The sequence below is a fragment of the Ovis aries genome, chromosome 3, assembly GCF_016772045.2.
Source record: "Ovis aries strain OAR_USU_Benz2616 breed Rambouillet chromosome 3, ARS-UI_Ramb_v3.0, whole genome shotgun sequence".
In the NCBI taxonomy this organism is placed as follows: domain Eukaryota; kingdom Metazoa; phylum Chordata; class Mammalia; order Artiodactyla; family Bovidae; genus Ovis; species Ovis aries.
Genome location: NC_056056.1, coordinates 58,589,138 through 58,609,523, shown reverse-complemented (window position 1 = coordinate 58,609,523; position 20,386 = coordinate 58,589,138). Strand labels below are relative to the sequence as shown.

At 42.5% G+C, this 20,386-nt stretch overlaps 1 protein-coding gene across 4 annotated transcripts in view; it reads right to left on the bottom strand.

Annotated features, from left to right (window-relative positions):
- Window positions 1-20,386, bottom strand: part of RMND5A (required for meiotic nuclear division 5 homolog A) — a 60,799-nt gene that overhangs the window by 12,107 nt on the left and 28,306 nt on the right. For all 4 annotated transcript variants that reach the window (XM_042246068.2, XM_015094353.4, XM_042246070.2 and 1 more), the window contains 2 exons: window positions 14,438-14,572; window positions 12,538-12,638 (listed from right to left, as the gene is read on the bottom strand). In XM_042246068.2, coding sequence (XP_042102002.1) covers window positions 12,538-12,638; window positions 14,438-14,572 — 236 coding nt within the window. The remainder of the gene's footprint in view (window positions 1-12,537; window positions 12,639-14,437; window positions 14,573-20,386) is intronic.

Sequence of the window (20,386 nt, the reverse complement as noted above, 5' to 3'; positions counted from 1 at the left end):
TTCGTAAAGAAAATAAACAAACTATACCAAAAGATGCTCTGCAGCCAGTGAAATAAAGAAAAACATTAAATTAGATGACAATTACTATTTAATAAGGTCTTTACATCACGACAAGATTGATTTGACAAATTTGGAACTGTACAAGGCCCCACGTTGAAGCCGACGTCACTCATGAGATTCGCTACTGGCTGTCTAGATCCACTACTTGTCCTGTTCAACTATTATGTCTATAAATGTATCAGAAGATTCTGAAAGAGAGTCATCTATGTTTAAATTTTCAATGAAGAAAGCGGGGATATGTGTACACAGAGCTGAGTCACTTTGCTGAACAGCAGAAACTAACACAGCACTGCACTGCTGCCAAATTTTGTGCTACTTGCTTTCAGATTGAAAACAGTAAACACAGGGATCCACCCTCAAGATGCTTTTGATCTAATCAGGCAGACAAAGCTATAAGAATACCATGTAGTGTGTCACAGTGCCAGGAAGGTCTGTGCCAGCAGTGCTAACGAGAGAAAGAACAATATGCAGGTCTGAATGATCCAAAGTTCAGTGACATCAGCCTCTGTAGTACAAAAGTTGGAATAACTATCTTGAGCCGGGACTACCAGTTAAAGGGGAGCACTAAAGCAGAAAGGTCTATCAGCCAGCTGTTAAAATCAAATTTGCAAGCCAGTGGTAAGAAACACTGCTTTATTCCTCTAAACATATTAATATGTAGAAGATGCCAGTATCACATTCTTCTCTAATCTGATCTTCAGTTAGACATTCCCCATTTAAATATTCCCCATTTAACCCAATTCACTAAGGACCCTCAGAATCTAAACTGAGCTACTCTACTATTGAGTTGGCCAATATGTTTGTTCGGGTGTTTCCATTAAGATGCTATGGAAGTCTCAAATGACCTTATGGGTCAACCTAATACGAGAGTAAAATGTTTCAAGTTACTTGTAATGAATCAGTTGACTGGCATTTTCACTGGATCCTGTATGTGTGCTTGTTGCTCAGTCACGTCCGACTCTCTGCGACCTACTGGACTGTAGCCCTCCAGACTCCTCTGTCCATGGGATTTCCCAGGTAAGAATACGGGAGGGAGTAGCCATCCCATTCTCCAGAGCATCCTCCCCACCCAGGGATGGAACCCAGGTCTCCTGCACCGCAGACAGATTCTTTACGTCTGAGCCACCAGGGAAGCCCTCACTGGATCCCATCCTTCCCCAAAGGGCTGCAAACCCACATATCAATATTCTAACCAATCTGCTGATGCAGCCGCTTCTCAGAGTCTAATCATGAGGTGCCTCTGACCTCAAAATCAAAGTGATTTTTAAAAATCACTTGGATCTTGGAAATATTTACTTAAATTTAAGTAAGCCTTGGATCCTTAACTGGCACTAAGGTTAATGCAGTCCAATTGTAACACCAAGGAGATTCTGAACCACTAGACCACCAGCGAAGTCCCCAGAATGGCGAGGTTTTCTGGGTTTTTGTTTGTTTGTTTTTACAGTCTTCAACCCAAAGTAGAAGTAAATGCTCCATCATTTAAACCACAAGCAGCTTTCTGTTCCTAGTGCAATTTACATTAAAAGGTGTTGAAGCAACTTCAACTTGGTTTTTACATTCATAGGACTTTTTTTTTTTTTTAATATTTATTTATTTATTTATTTGTTTGGCTGTATCAGATCTTAGTTGTGGCATGCAGGATCTTTAGTTGCTGGATGTGGGATCAAGTGCCCTGACCAGGGATTGAACCCAGGCTCCTGGCACTGGAAGCATGGAATCTTAGCCACTGCACCACCAGGGAAGTCCCCATAGGACTTTTCAATATGCCTCATACCACAGCTCCATGTAAGTCTAGCAGCTCTCGTCCCAGCTTCCCCTTGCTGTCATCATTTCAAACCATCCTCAATGCATTCAATTTCACGTCTAGTGACTCACCCTTATTGTCCAAGCCTGTCTCTCAGTGATCCCTTTCTGTAATATGTCACGTGGGCTTATTACCAGGAGGCGAGGAGGCAGCAGGGCCCCACACTTGCTGTCTGAGGGTGAACTGAGTAACGGATACGCTGTGGCCCAGCACCACGAGACTGAGGAGCGGTGGCCGGGCTGCACAGCTCTCATCTGTTTTGTGACCACGGCTGAAAAGCTGGCGGGGAAGTCTGTACTTTATGTACCTACTCGCAATATACCTCGGTGACTGAAATCTGAACTGTGTTGCTGGGGAATTGGTGTTCTCTCACTAAACTGTGGTGAAATTTGGGCATACTGGGAGTTGTGCAGTGAGAACTGCCCATAGGTTCGGTAGAGAAAAGAAACAGGAGAGAAAAAAGATAAGGATTTCAGAGGCAAGGGGTTACTTTATAAAGACAAAGATGGCCCGGAGTGGTACAATGAAGAAAGAAGTTTGAGGAACTGGGTCTATCATCACTGAGGTCTCTGCCCCATCCATTCTTCTTTCTGAGAGGATGGGAGACTGAAAAACCCAGAGGGGAAGTTACGCAACGTAGGGAAGGAGGAGAACCCAGTGGCGGGCCAATAGGGTGAGCTGGAGGCATGTGTGATGTGGCGTGAAGAATTAAAGGAGGAAATTAAGAGGGCTGCTGAGAACAGAATGGAGGCAGAGAGAAGTGCACGCCAAGAAGAACATGCAAACATGTTCAGACACCCTGACTCGCAACCCGCATCCCATCAACAGCGATGCGTCTAGGTGAAACACAGCTGGTGTGGAGAGAATGCTTGTTCCTTCCATGAAATGAGAAGCCATGGTCCCTTCTCCCAGTGTACGGGGCAGTTGTATTTTAACAAAAGTACAATGGAAAAACTGAGTAGCTGAGAACAGAACTGAAAAATTCAAGGCCCAGGCTCAATTACCACATTTTCTGTAAGTTTCCTAATAATCTCTTCATCCACTGAACTCTAGATGTTTTTTATTCGAACCTCTCACAGTCCACTTGGGAGGATGGTCTCTTAAGGCGGGGGTTCTGCCTTGCTCAGCTCGGTACCCCACCTACTTTCAAGGGGCACAAGGTAGAGCAGGTCAGTAGAGCCAAATGTCGTTAGTCGCTAAGTCATGTCCGGCTCTTTGCGACCCATGGACTACAGCCCGCCAGGCTCCTCTGTCCATGGGATTTCCCAGGCAAGACTATTGGAGTGGGTTGCCATTTCCTTCTCCAAACATTCATGGATTTTAATGCTGGCTCTGTGGTGTGAATCGTGGCAACCTTTTACTTAATGCACTCACATCCGTTTCCTTACTATAAAATGGGGGCAACTCATAGTGTTATGAGCATCAAACGAGGGGGCCAGTTAAAGCAGTGAGCCCAGAGACTGGCACAAATCGACAATAATCAGCTACTTAATATGTGTTGACTGAATAGATAAGCATAATATTCTCTAAAATCATTAATAAGAAAGTGACAATCTAAAAGTTACTTGGGCACTTCCATACAATACTCAGTGTTACTTTGATTTTTCTAAAAACAACTCTCTGGGAATCAGCATGTACCAGCTACTGCTGCTCCTGCTAAGTCGCTTCAGTTGTGTCCAACTCTGTGCAACCCCAGAGACGGCAGCCCACCAGGCTCCCCCAGCCTTGGGATTCTCCAGGCAAGAACACTGGAGTGGGTTGCCATTTCCTTCTCCAATGCATGAACATGAAAAGTAAAAGTAAAGTCGCTTAGTCGTGTCCGACTCCTAGCAACCCCATGGACTGCAGCCTACCAGGCTCCTCCATCCATGGGATTTGCCAGGCAAGAGTACTGGAGTGGGCTGCCATTGCCTTCTCCATGTACCAGCTAACTCCCTTCAAAAATTTTTGAAGTTTTCTTCGCTAGAAGCTCACACTGAACATGTGGGTGTTTGATTCATTGAGCAGGAGTAAGGGGTAGAAGAAAGTTACCACCTTAATTAACCTGAAAATCATCAAATCCAAAAACAATGAAGCACGTGAAACTACAAAAGCACAAAACTACATCGGCACCAAAAACTGCCTGTCTACACAGCACCGAAGACACACGACGGAAGACAAAAAACAGAACAGTTAATGAAGGAACGGGGCGCTGTATTCTGGTTCATGGCACTTCTGGCAGAAGATTTCTGATCTTTCATTTTTTAAAACACTAACACCCACTCCACTATAGCCGGCTTCCGTGGTGGCTCAGATGGTAAAGAATCCGCCTGAAACGCAGGAGTCTGGGGTTTGATCCCTGGGTCAGGAAGACCCCCGGGAAAAGGGAATGGCTACCCACTCCGGTATTCTTTCCAGGAGAATTCTATGGACAGAGGAGCCAGCAGGCTACAGCTCATGGAGTCACAAAGAGTCGGACACGACTGAGCGACTAACATTAACACACAAGCACACACACGCACGCACACTGTGAGCAGCAAGCTAAATGTAAACATTCAGGAAAATTATTAGCTTTACTGCAGTTTCTAAAAAAAAAAAAAGTCTGCTCCCAAGTCTCCCAGTGTTCACCACAAGAGCACCGGCAGCTGTGGAACCGTTCCGGGTTTAGCGAAGCACTGCAAACCAAACACAATGACACCCAGTAAGGTCGCCCATGTCACAGTTCCAGTTCACTGTGGCGCTACAAAGGAGACCTTCTGGGCCTCGCGCATAAAAAGACCCCAAAACACCACCACTCACTCAGGCGATGGAGTCAGAGGCAACCCACATCCACACAATTATCACACAGAAATGGGAAGTATTCATTATCTTCACTGTCAGGCCTCCAAAGGGTTGGCCCATTGCTCGTTCCATGTTTAGCATTTCCTTATTAATCCAAAATAATTAAAACGAGATTCCACCTTCAAGCTAGCTGTTCTTTCCCAGGACTAACTGACAGCACTGGTCTGCTTACCTCTCTCCTCCCACCATCCTGCCAGCCTGGGCTGGTTTCTATTTCTGACTGGTGGTGCTGTTCAGCTGCTTAGTCGTGTCTGACTCTTGGACTCCGTGGACTGCAGCACGCCAGGCTTCCTTGTCCTTCACTATCTCCCTGAGTTTGCTCAAACTCATGTCCACTGAGCCAATGATGCCACCCAACTACTTCATCCTCCTGCCCTCAATCTTTCCCAGCATCAGAGTCTTTTCCAATGAAAAATGCCTCTTGCCAGTTTCTACGGCACATTCCACTACGATCTTTCACAGCATTTTTTTTTCCTTTTGAGCTTTTCATTTTGTACTGGGGTAAAGCCTTTGACTGTGTGGATCACAATAAACTGTGGAAGATTCTGAAAGAGATGGGAATACCAGACCACCTGACCTGCCTCTTGAGAAATCTGTATGCAGGTCAGGAAGCAATAGTTAGAACTGGACATGGAACAACAGACTGCTTCCAAATAGGAAAAGGAGTACGTCAAGGCTGTATATTGTCACCCTGCTTATTTAACTTCTATGCAGAGTACATCATGAGAAACGCTGGGTTGGAAGAAACACAAGCTGGAATTAAGATTGCCAGGAGAAATATCAGTAATCTCAGATATGCAGATGATACCACCCTTATGGCAGAAAGTGAAGAGGAGCTAAAAAGCCTCTTGATGAAAGTGAAAGAGGAGAGTGAAAAAGTTGGCTTAAAGCTCAACATTCAGAAAACGAAGATCATGGCATCTGGTCCCATCACTTCACGGGAAATAGACAGGGAAACAGTGGAAACAGTGTCAGACTTTATTTTTTTGGGCTCCAGGATCACTGCAGATGGTGACTGCAGCCATGAAATTAAAAGACGCTTACTCCTTGGAAGGAAAGTTATGACCAATCTAGATAGTATATTCAAAAGCAGAGACATTACTTTGCCAACTAAGGTCCATCTAGTCAAGGCTATGGTTTTTCCTATGGTCATGTATGGATGTGAGAGTTGGACTGTGAAGAAGGCTGAAAGTCAAAGAACTGATGCTTTTGCACTGTGGTGCTGGAGAAGACTCTTGAGAGTCCCTTGGACTGCAAGGAGATCCAACCAGTCCCTTCTGAAGGAGGTCAACCCTGGGATTTCTTTGGAAGGAATGATGCTAAAGCTGAAGCTCCAGTACTCTGGCCACCTCATGCGAAGAGCTGACTCATTGGAAAAGACTCTGATGCTGGGAGAGATTGGGGGCAGGAGGAGAAGGGGACGACCGAGGATGAGATGGCTGGATGGCATCACGGACTCAATGGACTTGAGTCTGAGTGAACTCCGGGAGATGGTGATGGACAGGGAGGCCTGGCGTGCTGCGATTCATGGGGTCACAAAGAATCAGACACGACTGAGCGACTGAACTGAGAGCTGATTAACAATGCTGTGATAGTTTCAGGTGAACAGTGAAGGGTCTCAGCCGTACATACACATGTATCCATTCTCCCCCAAATCTCCTCCCATCCAGACTGCCACATAACATTGAGCAGAGCTCCATGTGCCGTACAATAGGTCCTTGTTGGTTATCCATTTTAAATATAGCAGTGCGTACACGTCCATCCCCAACTCCCTAACTATCCCTCCCCTCCGGCAACCATAAGTTCATTCTCTAAGTCTCACAGCATTTTTTAAAAGGCTCACAAATATCTTCTTTTTCTATCTATCTTGGGGCTATCTTCATGGGGGTAAAAGCAGAAAGTCAGGGAAATGAGTGGCAGGCGTTTACTCCACAGGGGTAGACTTGGGTGAATGTTATTGGTGACCAAATCAAGGGGTTAAAAAATTCAGAGATTGGCAAAAACCAAAGTTCAGCCCCAAACAGTGAGGAACCCTATCATTTTGCTTTAGGATAGCTAAACATTTCATTTCTGAGGTTACTGGCAAATGGTAGCTCCTCAGGTATAAGCTGAATCCATCGCTGGAACTACTAACATTTCACTCATCTCAGAGCTGGTGTGAATCTCTGTCCTTCTTACATGCTATTTAAGAAACCACACAAAGGGCAATGATTCACATGTGAACCTCTTTAAACCACCACGTTCACACTTAACTTTTACAAGAGGTCTTAGTCACGCAGTGTGTGGCGGGCACGCCTAACAGACGTCATGTGTGGCCGGCATGTTGGACAGTACAGTTCTACAGACTGGTGATTTTTTAATAAAGTACTTAAATATGACATTGCCTTATTTAATGCTAATTTCCACCACAAAACCAAGTGTTTGATAAGCCTAAATTAATAACACATCAGCATTTTATAAGAACAAATTCCAGAGTCTCCCTTAGCTCCCCTCCTGGCCTAGTTCAGCTCCTTGTTCTTTTTAAACACTTCCTCTCTGGGATAATTTATTTCAATTTTCCCTTTTTTTAAAAAGAAGATTCTCAGTCTCTCTGTAGTCATGGTTTGCCCATTTGTTTCCAATAATCCTCAAGTCCTTGGTGACGATGGATCCAGATAAGAGATGGCTGTGTCTCCTCTTCCTCCTGAGAAGCACTGACTGTCCTTACAACTTCATGCAAACTTTGGCCAGACAACAGAAAATGATGTCCTCACACCAGATATTTTTTTCCCCCTTTTGGCCTTTACGTTCCATTGACCTTTCTTCTCTCCGTCTTCTTTCCACTGGGTACCTCTTTCCACTTTCAATTAGCTTCTTTTTAACAGAGTTGCTCTTTTTCCACTGGATTCAATGCATGGACACAGTGAGTTAAAACTGTATCCCATTCCTCAACTTACCTCTTTGGCCCATTCAGAATTAAAAAAAGCCAGCGCTCAGACGATAAAGAATCCACCTGCAATGCAGGAGGCCCGGGTTCTGTCTCTGGGTTGAGAAGATCCCCTGGAGAAGGGAATGGCTACCTACTCTAGTATTCCTGCCTGAGAACACCCATGGACAGAGGAGTCTGGCAGGCTGCAGTCCATGAGAGTGGAAAGAGTCGGATGTGACTGAGCAACTAAGCATGCACACACTACTGAACAAAACCAAAAACGAAGAAAACAAAACCAAAAACGCTCAAACGGAGGGGAGAAAGACCCAACTTGTTCAAACCTTGATCCCTTTTCTCCAGTGGTACAGGCAACACCTATCAGAGCCTTTATCTGCGGTTCTATGTGGCTATTAAAAGTACCTGAGTCAGGAAGACTGCCACCTGCAGGAAGACAAAAGTAATAACAGAACTGACACCAGAAACAGCTTAATCACTGCCACTCTCTTTTCTAGTAGTCAAGGCTCCATGACCAGACATCCTTGCTGGCTTTTCTAAAACTTTTCTAAAACCTCCATATTCTAAAACTTTTCTCTGCTTATAAACAGTGTTTTAGTCACTGACACCACAATTTCCCTAATTCCAGAAAGTAATTTCTTCACTTCAAAAGCACCGTTCACACACACCGCCGAGAAACCACAACGGCAAGCTCACCTCACACCCCTCTGTGGTTTCCACCTAATTGCTAGGCTTAGAGATGGAGTCCTCTCATATTTCAAAGCTTGCCTGTACTGTTCATGGTCTGTTCAATCTAAAACTTTGCAGTGGTCTAGACTAATGAAATACTCTTTCTTCTGTGAAAAAAATTCTAGAACATCTCTATTATAATCATTCAGTTACTTTCTGTTTCCTTATGGCATTCCCTGAAGCTTTGCAAACAGAACTTCAAAGTCCTCTAAGCAAGTGCTATGAGGCCCCTGGGCCTGCTCTGGGTGTTCGAGGAAAAAGAAAATGGGTTTCCAAGTATGCAAGGTTGAAAGTCATATTCTAGACCATGGCAAATCTACCAAGGCAGTATTACTTTCTGAAACTTCTTTAGGAAGGCAACCATCTGGCTTCCCCTTAAGATAGCACTTTCAAAATGTTAACAACTGGTACATGTCTACAAGGACAGTTTCTATTTTTCTAATTTTCTCCATCTCGTCATATTAAGTTACTGTTATTCTCCCATCCACTCTAGTTATTTTTGACTTTGCTTCTATCTGCCACATGAAGGAGGAGGGCATGTGTGTTCAAAGTTCTTCTTCAAATTATTCCATCATTTATTGAATGCCTACAATGAAATAAGCACTCTGCGAGGTGCCAAGAGGAACTCAAAAAATAGGGTGATCTGAGTGAGGAGAAAAATCTGCACACAAACTCAGAAATACAGGGGCAGGAACAAAAGGGTACGCAGGATCCTGACTGTATGTATAACCGGCTGTTCTTCTGTCGCTTCTCTCTGCCGTATCATCCTTCTGTACCACCTTCTTTCCATTGTCTTTTCCTGGTTGCAATTAATAGCTAACAACGCTCACCAGACTTCCTCCTCATCTAGTCCTCCCATCTAGTCAACTCCAGCCATGTTAATCTTTCTGGCTGGCCTCTGCCTCAACTGCCGAGGCTGCCTGAAGGAGCTGGTGCAGTCTCTCACCTTCTTCTTCCTCTCCTGGGTGCTTCCATGATGCTTCCAGGTACAAAGAGAAGATGCCACACGTGAAATATGAAAGATTCTCTCCAGTGTTTCTGAACCAGAATCCTGGAAACTCATGTCCCACATTTTTAAATTTTTGATTCAAGTTGAGTACATGTGTGCTTGCCCACGTGGGTGCTACGGGCTTAGAGGCTCAGTTGTGTCTGACTCTTTGCAGTCCTATGGACTGTAACCCACCAGGCTCCTCTGTCCATGAGGTTTTCCAGGCAAGAATACCGGAGTGGGTTGCCATTTCCTCCTCCAGGGGATCCTCTTGGCCCATGGATCGAACCTGCATCTCATGCGTCTCCTGCATTGGCAGGCTGATCCTTTACCACTGAGCCACCTGGGAAGTCCAAACCCTGCCCATAAAAGATGCTGAGTAAATGTCTGCTTTGCATCCACCAATAACTGGCAAGAATTGGAAAATTTTGAGTTTCTGTAACGGATATTTGTGTTAAATGAACACTTTCCAAATTTATGGTCTCTCACATTTGGAGGTGGATTCTTTACCATCTGAGCCACTAAGTAAACCCCTATAGTTCCACAGATCTCCAATTTTGTGAGTTTTATGTAGTAGGTGTTATTGCGGGTGAAAGGAGAGAAAGATTCCTTGGTTAAATATGCACGGGAAACACAGATTTCACAGAGTTAAATGCGTTTCTTTATCGTAGGACTGCAGATGGCCCATCTAGTATGCTAAAGTGAATCTTTTAGAGGAGAGTACTAGAGACTATCACATGAAGCTTTCCTCAGTTAACCTTCTGACTCCACATCCTTTTTTTCCCATGGAGCATCTTCCAGGCTCAATTCCTCCTCTGTAAACTGAGTACTTACTTCATAGGGTTATTATGAGGACTGATAAGTTAATACATACAAACCACTTAGAACAACGTGAGGCATATATTAATAATAAGCACTCCAAGAGAGGTAACCGTAATTATCACTATATCCCACGTGCAGATATTTAACGTGGCACTATTCCCAGAAAAATGTAACAGGAACATTTTTATTGTACAGTTGGCCCTCAGCACCCACTGCTGCAGAACCTCAAATACAAAGGGCCAAAAGTAACAAGCCATTTTACATAAAAGACTTGAGCATCTGTGAGTTTCGGTATCCACAGAGGCTTCTGGAACCAATGTCCCATGGATACTAAGAGACGACTGCAGAGAAATTTCCACTGTTACTGCCAAGCAGATGGAATGAGTCCTTCCTTTGCCTGAGAGGCACTGCTTAAGGCTACAAATAACGAAAGACATTTACAGAAATAACTGATATATATAATATAGTTATCAGTAAGAAACTTGAGATCTTACAGAAAAAGTACACAGTTAAAAGAGTCTTATGAATTTTCTTCCGTCTAAAAGGTAAAAACCTTGGGTAGTTTGAGGGCTAAGGCAGTCCAAATACTTAGTATAGTCTCTGATACATAGTAATAAGCACTCAACAAAAGTCTGATGAAAAATCTGAGAAATTAATGGATGAATGAATATTACCTCAATTAACAACTTATATATCATTTCTAAATCACTATAAAACAACTGAGAAACCCATCATATTTTTATATTTAGGCTCCCTCACTCTCCTTTAGACTTTAACCATTTAGGTGGAATATGAAAGTACAGACAAGAGTGACTGCCATATTTAAGAGGGTGTTTGAGGCATTTGATTAAATTTCATCCTATAAGGGTGTGTCACAATAACACCTGCTAAAAAATCAATTATAAAAATAAACTGAAAAGTAATATGCATAGTACACAGTGGTGCTGCGTGACATTTATATCTTTAAAGAATTAAAATAAATGAGCTACCTGATATTTATAATTTATACAGAAATTTGTAACTTATAAATTTACATAGGACTCTATCTCTGTCGGGGCTTCCCTGATAGCTCAGGGAAAGCTGATAAAGAATCCACCTGCAATGCAGGAGACCTCAGTTCAATTCCTAGGTCGGGAAGATCTGCTGGAGAAGGGATCCGCTACCCACTCCAGTATTCTTGGGCTTTCCTTGCGGCTCAGCTGGTAAAGAATCTGCCTGCAATGCAGGAGACCTGGGTTCCATCCCTGGGAGTTGGGAAGATCCCCTGGAGAAGGGAAAGGCTACCCACTCCAGTATTCTGGCCTGGAGAATTTCATGAACTGTATAGTCCATGGGGTCGCAAAGAGTCAGACACAACTGAGCGACTTTTACTATCTCTGCCTGTTCATCTAGGCTGGTTTTAGAACTTTCTGAATTTCCTAAGAACTGAGAAATGATGAGAAACAGAAAAAACTAAGCTATAAAGATTTAAATGGGTTAGTAGAAGGAAAAAAGGTGTATTTTATAAAACTCATCAAGGATCTGCCCAACTACATCTCCCCCCGATAACAATGCGCTCACATATTTCCAGTTTTAAAATACTACAATTCTAAGGCTGTGCCCTCACAACAATATCACTGCTTTTACCCAGATTTTTTTCTTTTACTTTGTAACTTTCCTTTCTTCCTTTTTAAAACAAATAACATGATTATCATCACATTAAAAAATTCTAGGACAGGGGTCAGCAAACCATGGCCACAGGCCAAATAGGACTTGCTGTCTATTTCATATACCACATGGCCAAGGTGGGTTTTGTTGTTGTTGTTGTTTTAATGTTTTTAAAAGGTTATAAAATGAAATAAAGAAAAACATGCAACAGAGACCACACATGGCTTGCAAAGCCTAAAATATTTCTCTGGCTCTTTATGAAAAACTTCCTTTGACCCTGTTCTAGGATAATACTTAAGAGAGCTAACCTAGTAATTTCATAGAATTCACATCAATGACAAGTTCACAGTGAACTATTTTATGATGGTAATTAGAGTAAAACTCCGCAACATTTGTTCTCTTCATGTACACCAAACCCCACACATTACGCAAGTTCAAATATCAAATTCAAATGCCCTGAACAACAGTACTTCAGTTATAAAGCTAGTCTGGCTACAAGAAACCCTCTTCTCTCATGGGAATTCAGACCAACTGATAAGTGAAATGAGTGTTAACCATTTTCTCAAATTGCATATCCCCCAAATTCACTTGACTAAAAGAAATAAAATTCTCCCTTGATTACTCTGAATTCTACCCCACATGAGATTAAGAGAAAGATCTCAAAACCTTCACTGTGTTTGCTAATTCCGTTTTCTTACAGAGTTCTTGCAAAGTATTAAAAGGAAAACAAACTCAGTAACTCACTCCAGAGCAGGTCTCAGAACTCGGACTTTTAACGCTTCTAGTATTCGATTTAACTCCACAAATGGTTCTTTCTGGCTTGGGTCTACAGAAAGACCAGATTCCTGAAAAATATCAAAAGAACTTTTGTTAGCAAAAGTCAGAGTAAAGAGATATGGTAAAAGCATATTCTACATTATAAAATGTGAGGTAAATCATTAAAGATAGTTTCTTTTTAACATATAATTCTCTGGCAGAAACTGAGGACTAAGCCCCAGTATCCCTCTTCCTCCTCCTATGATAGTAGTAAACCCCATATTTTAGCTGGGCTCGTAAGCATATGGAATAAAGCTGGGCTTTGCAAAATGTAAGTTCTGGCCAATGAAACACAAACATATGTCTTTGTCCCTTCCTGGAATACAAAGAGGTCAAGCTGGGGTTCTGGCTACCCTGGACCATGAGGACAGGGGTCACCTTAGAAACAGCAGAGCTAAAAGGAGCTGAGATCCCTTAAGAGTTTCATGGTGTATGGCTACCATCTATGTCACGGATGGCTTACTATCTCCTATTCTTGTGTAAGAGAAATAAACTTCATTTTTGTTTAAGCCATTGGCATTTTGGGTCTCTGATACTTGTAAACAAACAATCTTAAATGACACAATTTATTTTAGGAAATTTATACGGACACAGAATCCTGTAATGTATAGAGAAAGACTTTTGAGTTAATACTTATCTAAATTGTTTAAAATAGCAAAGTCTTAGATCAGAGGTCTGGTTTACAGACTAGCTTTGAATTATTTAAACCTTATGGTCCTTCATTCTTCTAAATGAAAAATACAACAGCACAAAGTGTAAGCCACAGACGAGAGTCTGAAGACACATGAACTGGAACTGAATCCAAGATCCTCCACAAAGAACCTGTATGGCCTTGGGCAGGTTATTTCTCTAGACCTCAGATTCCTCATCTGTAGAATGGGGGAAATAATTTCTTCTTCACAGGGTTGCAATAAGGGCTTGGCTGGCAGTAAATACTTAATACGTATTGCTGATATTATGACTATGCGGTATTGGTAAACTGTTCTAAGTTCATGTCTAATAGGAATAAAAGACAAAAGCTGCCCACTTAAATTTTAGCTTGAAATTCATTTGATAAAGTTCTTTAAGCTGGGCCAGATTAGAGCAAATATAATCCTCTTTGTCCTCTTCTCTGCTATACTAACCTTCCTATCAAAGTGGCTCTAGTGGTGAAAACCCCCCCGACCAATGCAGGAGACATAAGAGAAAAGGATTCAGTCCCCTGGGTCGGGAAGATCCTCTGGAGGAAGAAATGGTAACCCACTCCAGTATGCCTGGAGAATCCCCATGGACAGAGGAGCCTGGTGGGCTACAGTCCACAGGGTCGGAAAGAGTCAGACGTGACTAAAATGACTGAGCATACACAGTACTATCTGTAAGAGGTAACAAGTAACTGCACACCACAAGGAACTCTATTTGGTGCTCTGTAATGACCTATATGGAAATGGAGCCTAGAAAACAGTGGAGATATACATATAGCTGATTTACTTTGCTGTACAGCAGAAGCTAACACAACACTGTAAATCAACTGTACAAAAAAAAAAAACTGATTTAAAAAATTAAGTAAAATGCACTGGCTCCCTCCCAAAAAACAAAAGAGGAGATATTTGGAAAAGTAGCACCACTTCTGACCCTTGACTGATGACCTGGGACCAACATTCTGGGCAAGAATAAGGAAATAATTTGAATAGGAAGTTCTAGGACTATAATTTTGAACCAAGTTTAAAAAAAAAGAAAGAGACTTCCTAGTAAACTGAGGTCAGCACTGGTGATTAAAATGTAACAACCTACCTACAGCTAGAAGACTTAAAAACCACAAGGATCTCCCTTGTTTTCATTTCATCCTCACCTGGCAGAGCTCCTCAGCAACATCTAGCATTCCTTGTCTGAAGAAGTGCTCCACCATCACCTCATTGAGAAGCCTCTGGCTGTCTGCCTGCCAGCAGCCGTCTATCCCCACACTGCTGATGTCGGAATCAAAATTCTGAAAGGCAAGATAGCGAGTCATGAACTGACCAGGATGCATCACTTGATATATTTTCACCCCGCCTATCTTAACAGAAACCACCATCTTTGTTTAAACTCTGTGACACCTCCAATAAGTCCCCAATTCCAATTTGTCTGCAGCCTATGACAGGAAGCAGTCTTTTCCACTGTTCTTTTCTGAAACCCCCACTCTCATTCATTATTGCTGCAAGGGTAAATGTTTTCATTTTTGAGGGTATTTTGGAAAAATAAACTTTATAATGATTCTGTAAATAAACTGATTTCTAGGCATTATATGACAGCAATATTTTCACAGGTGTGCAGTGATAATTGTAAAAGCATGTTCAATGCAGAGTCGTCTAATAGGAAAAAAAAGAAGAGCCATTATATCCAACACAGGATTATTCAATAATCCTTGGCCCATCCCAACAACTGCAGTGCCAAGGTGGGTGTTGGGGAAAAAGAGACTGGACAGATGGCTCAGAGAGCAGGCTCTGGAGCCAATCCACCAGGGTCTGGATCCTCGTTCCATCTAACTAGCTGTGTAATCTTGGCCAAATCACTCAAGATATTTGAGCCTCAGCTTAAGTAGAGAAAATACTTTTATGGACTTAACTGTATCCTCTCACAATTCCGGTGTTCAAGTCCTAACTCCCAGCACCTTATAAAGTTAAAATAGACCATTTTGAGCCCTAATCCAATACGAATGACGTCTCAGGTGGCGCCAGTGGGTAAAGAACCTGCCTGCCAATGCAAGAGACTCAGAGACACAGGTTTGATCCCTGGGTTGGGAAGATCCCCCGGAGGAGAAAATGGAAAACTCGCTCCAGTATCTTTGCCTGGAGAATCCCATGGACAGGCAGGCTACAGTTCACAGGGCTGCAAAGAGTCGAATATGACTGAAGCGACTGAGCACGCATGCACGCAGGACAGAGACAGGTGCAGAAGGAAGACCACCTGTTCTAGACCGGATGTCTGTGTCCCTCCCAAATTCCTACATCAAAGCCCTAGAAACCAGTGTGACTGTCTGGAGACAGAGTCTGGGAGAAGGTAATAAAGGTTAAATGAAGTCATAAGGGTGGGGCCCTCATCCAGTAGGGCCAGTGTTCTTATGAGGCAAGGAACAAACACCAGGGCTCGCTTGTTCTCTCTCCACCACATGAGAGAAGGTGCTCATCTGCCAGCCAGGAAGAAGGCTGCCTGCCCTCAACAGGGAGTGAATTGCCCAGCACCTTGATCTTGGATTTCCCAGTCTCTACAACCAGAAGATAAACTTTTGTTGTTTAAATGGAATTTTGGAATTTTGTCCTGGCAGCCCAAGCAGATAAAGACACCACATGATGACATGAAGAAAAGATGGCTATCTACAAATCAGGGAAAAAGGCCCCAGAAGAAACCAACCCTGCCTGCCACACCTTGATCAGGAACTTACAGTTTCCAAAACAGTGGGGAAAAGAATGTCTGTGTAAGCCACCCAGTCTGTGGAACTTTGTCAGAGCAGCTCTTGGAAATTAATATGCTCCCTTATTAGTGCAATGAAATGGTAGTTACTACTCTGTTAGTATTACTATTCACAATTAAGAAGTAAAGGTTCATTGCTCTGTATCTACTAACATGGAAAAATGTTCTTATCCTTAAGTGAAAAAAAAAAAAAGCAACTTCTACAAAAATTATGACACCGTTTCTATTTTTTAATGACACCATTTCTGTTTAAAAAAAAGTTTACAAATGCTCACAGAACAAATGTGAAAAGAATATATAAAGTACTAGCAGAGATTATCACTGGAGATAACCACTCTTACACAAAGAGCAAACATTCCTTTTATAGCAAGCTAAAGGATTTCATCAAAATCTATTACAAAAAGAGAGAGTGTTGAAGGTTCTGGTTCTGGGTAAGATCAAGCAAGTACACCCCACCCTGTCTCTCTGAATGCAGTTCCAGATCAGGACCGAACGGAGTGGCTACTCGAGGCAACTCTGAACAGCAGTAAGTGGATTGGGGAGGAAGGCAAAGAACCGAAGGTGAGCTTACTACTTTCCTCCCTCCAACATCTATCTCTCAGTCTGGAGATAGTACAACCAAAACCCACAACAGGGCAGGCACCTCCAGGAGAAGCCCTCCAGGGCTGGCATGAGGAACAGGAGTGGGTTTTCCTATCATGTAGAAGGGGGTGGAAAGAAATCACATGCTTTTTTCCCTCCATTTTCTTGCACCCCTAGCACAAGGCAGTCTGCAGTTAAGCTTCTGATGTGAATAAGAAGCATTTGTAAGCTTTTGTTTTTTTCCCAACAGAAATGGTGTCATTAAAAAAAGAAATGGTGTCGTAATTTTCACAGCAGTACCAAGATTATGTTTGACTGAATAAGCAGGAAACGACTCGGCAGATCTTCAGAACTCTGCACGTGTTAAGTCAATCATGTCCAACTCTTTGCAATCCCATGGACAGTAGCCCACCAGGCTTTTCTGTCCATGGGGATTCTCCAGGCAAGGATACTGGAGCTGCCATGCCCTCCTCCAGTGGGTCTTCCCGATGCAGGGATCGAACACACTTCTCTCACGTCTTCTGCACTTGCAGGTGGATTCTTTACCACTAGCACCACCTGGGAAATCCACCACAGCAGGCAAGTTAAAACTCTGAGGGAAGGGATCTTTTCTCTCCAATCAGAGGAGCGATGGTCCCAAGAAGGAGGGGCCAAAACTCCTCTCGCATCTTTTCTCTCTGTCCCTCTACCTTGTAGCCCCAGATACAGGCAGAATTATGATAAAATACAGGGGATGAGGATACATCACCTGACGCAAAGAACTGACTCATTGGAAAAGACCCTGATGCTTTCGGGAAAGATTGAAGGCAGGAGAAGGGGACGACAGAGGATGAGATGGTTGGATGGCATCACCAACTCAATGGACGTGAGTTTGAGTTAAGATCCGGGAGCTGGTGATGGACAGGGAAGCCTGGCGTGCTGCAGTCCATGAGGTCACAAAGAGTCGAACACGACTGAGTGGATCAGTTCTCTGGCTGGATGACTAAACAGGAAGCTCCAGAGAACTCTAAAGTAGCAGGGAGATCAGAGAGAGGGGAAGAAACTCAGATTGGTTATGAACCCCGGGCTTGCCCTCAAGTGGCACAGGCATGGGTCTGACCCTCGGCAGCACAGCACAGACTTTGAAAGAGGAACTAGGGGTCAGACCTAGCTTCCAGGTCCTAGAATGGCCACTGGTTTGCACACTAACAAGACATATCTGAACAACTCTGTAATGGCTTTGGAAATAAGCTGACATTGAAACTACAACTCAGAGAAGACTGGTCAGAACTTGTAGCCTGAGTCCAACAAGGTAGCGACCACTAAAACAAAACTTAAAAAACAAACTCAGTGGATGGGGACTTCCCTGGTGGTCCAGTGGCTACGACTCCTTGCTCCCAGTGCAAGGGGCCCGGGTACAATCCCTGGCTAGGGAGCTAAGGTCTCCCATGCTGCAACTAAAACACAGCACAGCCAAATAAATAAATATTTAAAAAAAAAAACAAAAAAACAAAAAAAAAACCTCACAGGATGTAATTAACAGCAGAATAGAGGTGAACAGCACAAAAGTCAGTGGAGATCCACAGAAATGATCTAATCTGATCAACCAAATAAAAATTGAAAAAAAAAAAAAAAGAATAGGATCTCAGGGACCTGTAGGAAAATCTTACATTAAGTCAATGGATTGCTAGAGGGACAAGAGTGTAGTGTAGGATAAAAAAAATTTTTTTAACATTTCCCAACTTTGTCAAAAGACAGAAATCTACAGATTCAAGAAGCTCAGCAAACTCCTAAAAGGATAAGTTCAAAGAAATCCAAACTCAGACATCTCAGGATCAAACTGCTAAAAATTAAAGACTAAGAAAAATTTTGAAAGTAACTAGGAAAAAGTGATACATTGCTTATAGGGAAACTACAATTCAAATAACTACAGATTTCTCAACTAAAAATCTTAATTTACATACTTTCAAAATAATTGTAATATATAGAGGAACCATATGCAACTTTGTTCTGTATTTTCCAAGTCTCCTGTAAATGTGTTATCATACTTTCATATTTTTAAAAAAGAAAAAAGGACTACAGATTTCTCAACAGAAGCCATGCAGAGACCAGAAAGAAGTGACACATTTTTCAAGTACTAAAAGAAAAGAACTGACATCCCAGAATTTTATATCAAGTGAAAATACCCTTCAGGAATGAAGATGAAATAAAGACATTCTCAGATGAAGGGAAGCTGAATTTGTTGAAAGAAGACCTGCTCTAAAAGAACTGCTAAAGTTCTTCTGACAAAGGGGAAATCACCCCAGTAGAAGGCAACTCGAAACATCAAGAGTAAAGAAATTGGCCAATCTACCTCTGAAAGCTTTCTGTGCCCAATTTCACTTCCACTCCCTTATCTTTCATAGGTGTTAACCTATGTTAACCTGATAAGCGTCTTGAATTGTTTTTTAAGCACATAAATTTAATTAATGTTTAGATTAAACTGAAATTATTAATTCAATCCTTAATCATTGCTTAAGCATGGTACAAGCAACACAGGGTTATTTTACAGCGCACATAAGAACAGGTGGTAAGCAATCCTGCAACAGAACTCCAAACCACATGCTATTTGCAATCATCACAACACAGGACAGCTCTCCTCTTCAAAACTCAGCCCACTTTTCTTTAAAGATCTCTCTATTCTTAGATGTCAAGCCAGTAGCCTAAAACTAAATATACACATTTAACATTTGGAATTACTCAACACAAAAAACAAAAAAGGAAAATTACTCTCAGAATCTTAAAATTTTTATTCCTTTTCTTTTTATAGACCTCTTTCTTGGCCTGGTACTTAATCTAAAGAATGAAATAATACAGAGTACCTAGATGCTAAGGCAATAGTGTCCATGCCCATACTGAAGAGACTGTATCTAGCCCTGAAAAAAATCAGGATTGCTTGGTTGTGACTCTCTACTTTCCTCATCCAATCTGCTTACCAGAGTCTGCCTGTTGAGAGATGACTTTATAGCAGTTTATCAATAGCTTTAAGCTAATTATTACATCTTTATGCTGTCTATGACAATCAGAACACCAGAAGTAAAGATGCTGCTACCTTGTTCCTCCTCTGGACTGGGTGGGATACAGGCCTTACTAGGGTGACTGATGGTGAAACGGAGCAGGACCCAAGGGCTTCGCCCCCCATGTCCTCAGCCTGCCTTTTGCCCATGGAAAAACTTTAGCCAAAGAATTAAGTTTCATCAGAGAAGCGAGAAAATGCAGAAATGGAGGAAAACAGTCAAAGGAGACCGAATGTAATAGTTCAGTCATTAAGCACAGTCAGGGACTGCTAGTTTCTTCTCAAAGGCTATAGATAATATTCTGAGCCACATCCTGTGAGCTGTCCTTGTAGATACTGAAACCACCAGCAGGTAGAGAGGTTAACTACATGATGACCAGACTAACCACGACACAGCTGCACAATTCCAAGAACTGGCCTCAAGAAGACGGGAACCAACCAATCCTGGAATGGAAGACTGACTTTTCCTAAAACAATGAAGATGACGCTGATTAGACCACCGATGACCAAGATGACTGTCAGAGCTGATTGTGCTGTTTCTGCATGGAGCCCCTACCTCTGTCTATAAAAGCTCTTGCCCCTGATTGGGGGTGGGGAGTCAGCCTTTGGACAAGCATTCCCCACCTCCCACTGCCAGCATCTAAAATAAACCAAACTTTCCTTCTCATCAACCTCTTTATTGGGACACAGTCAGAGCTGGGTTCAGTAACAATGTCACAGATTTCTCCCATATTG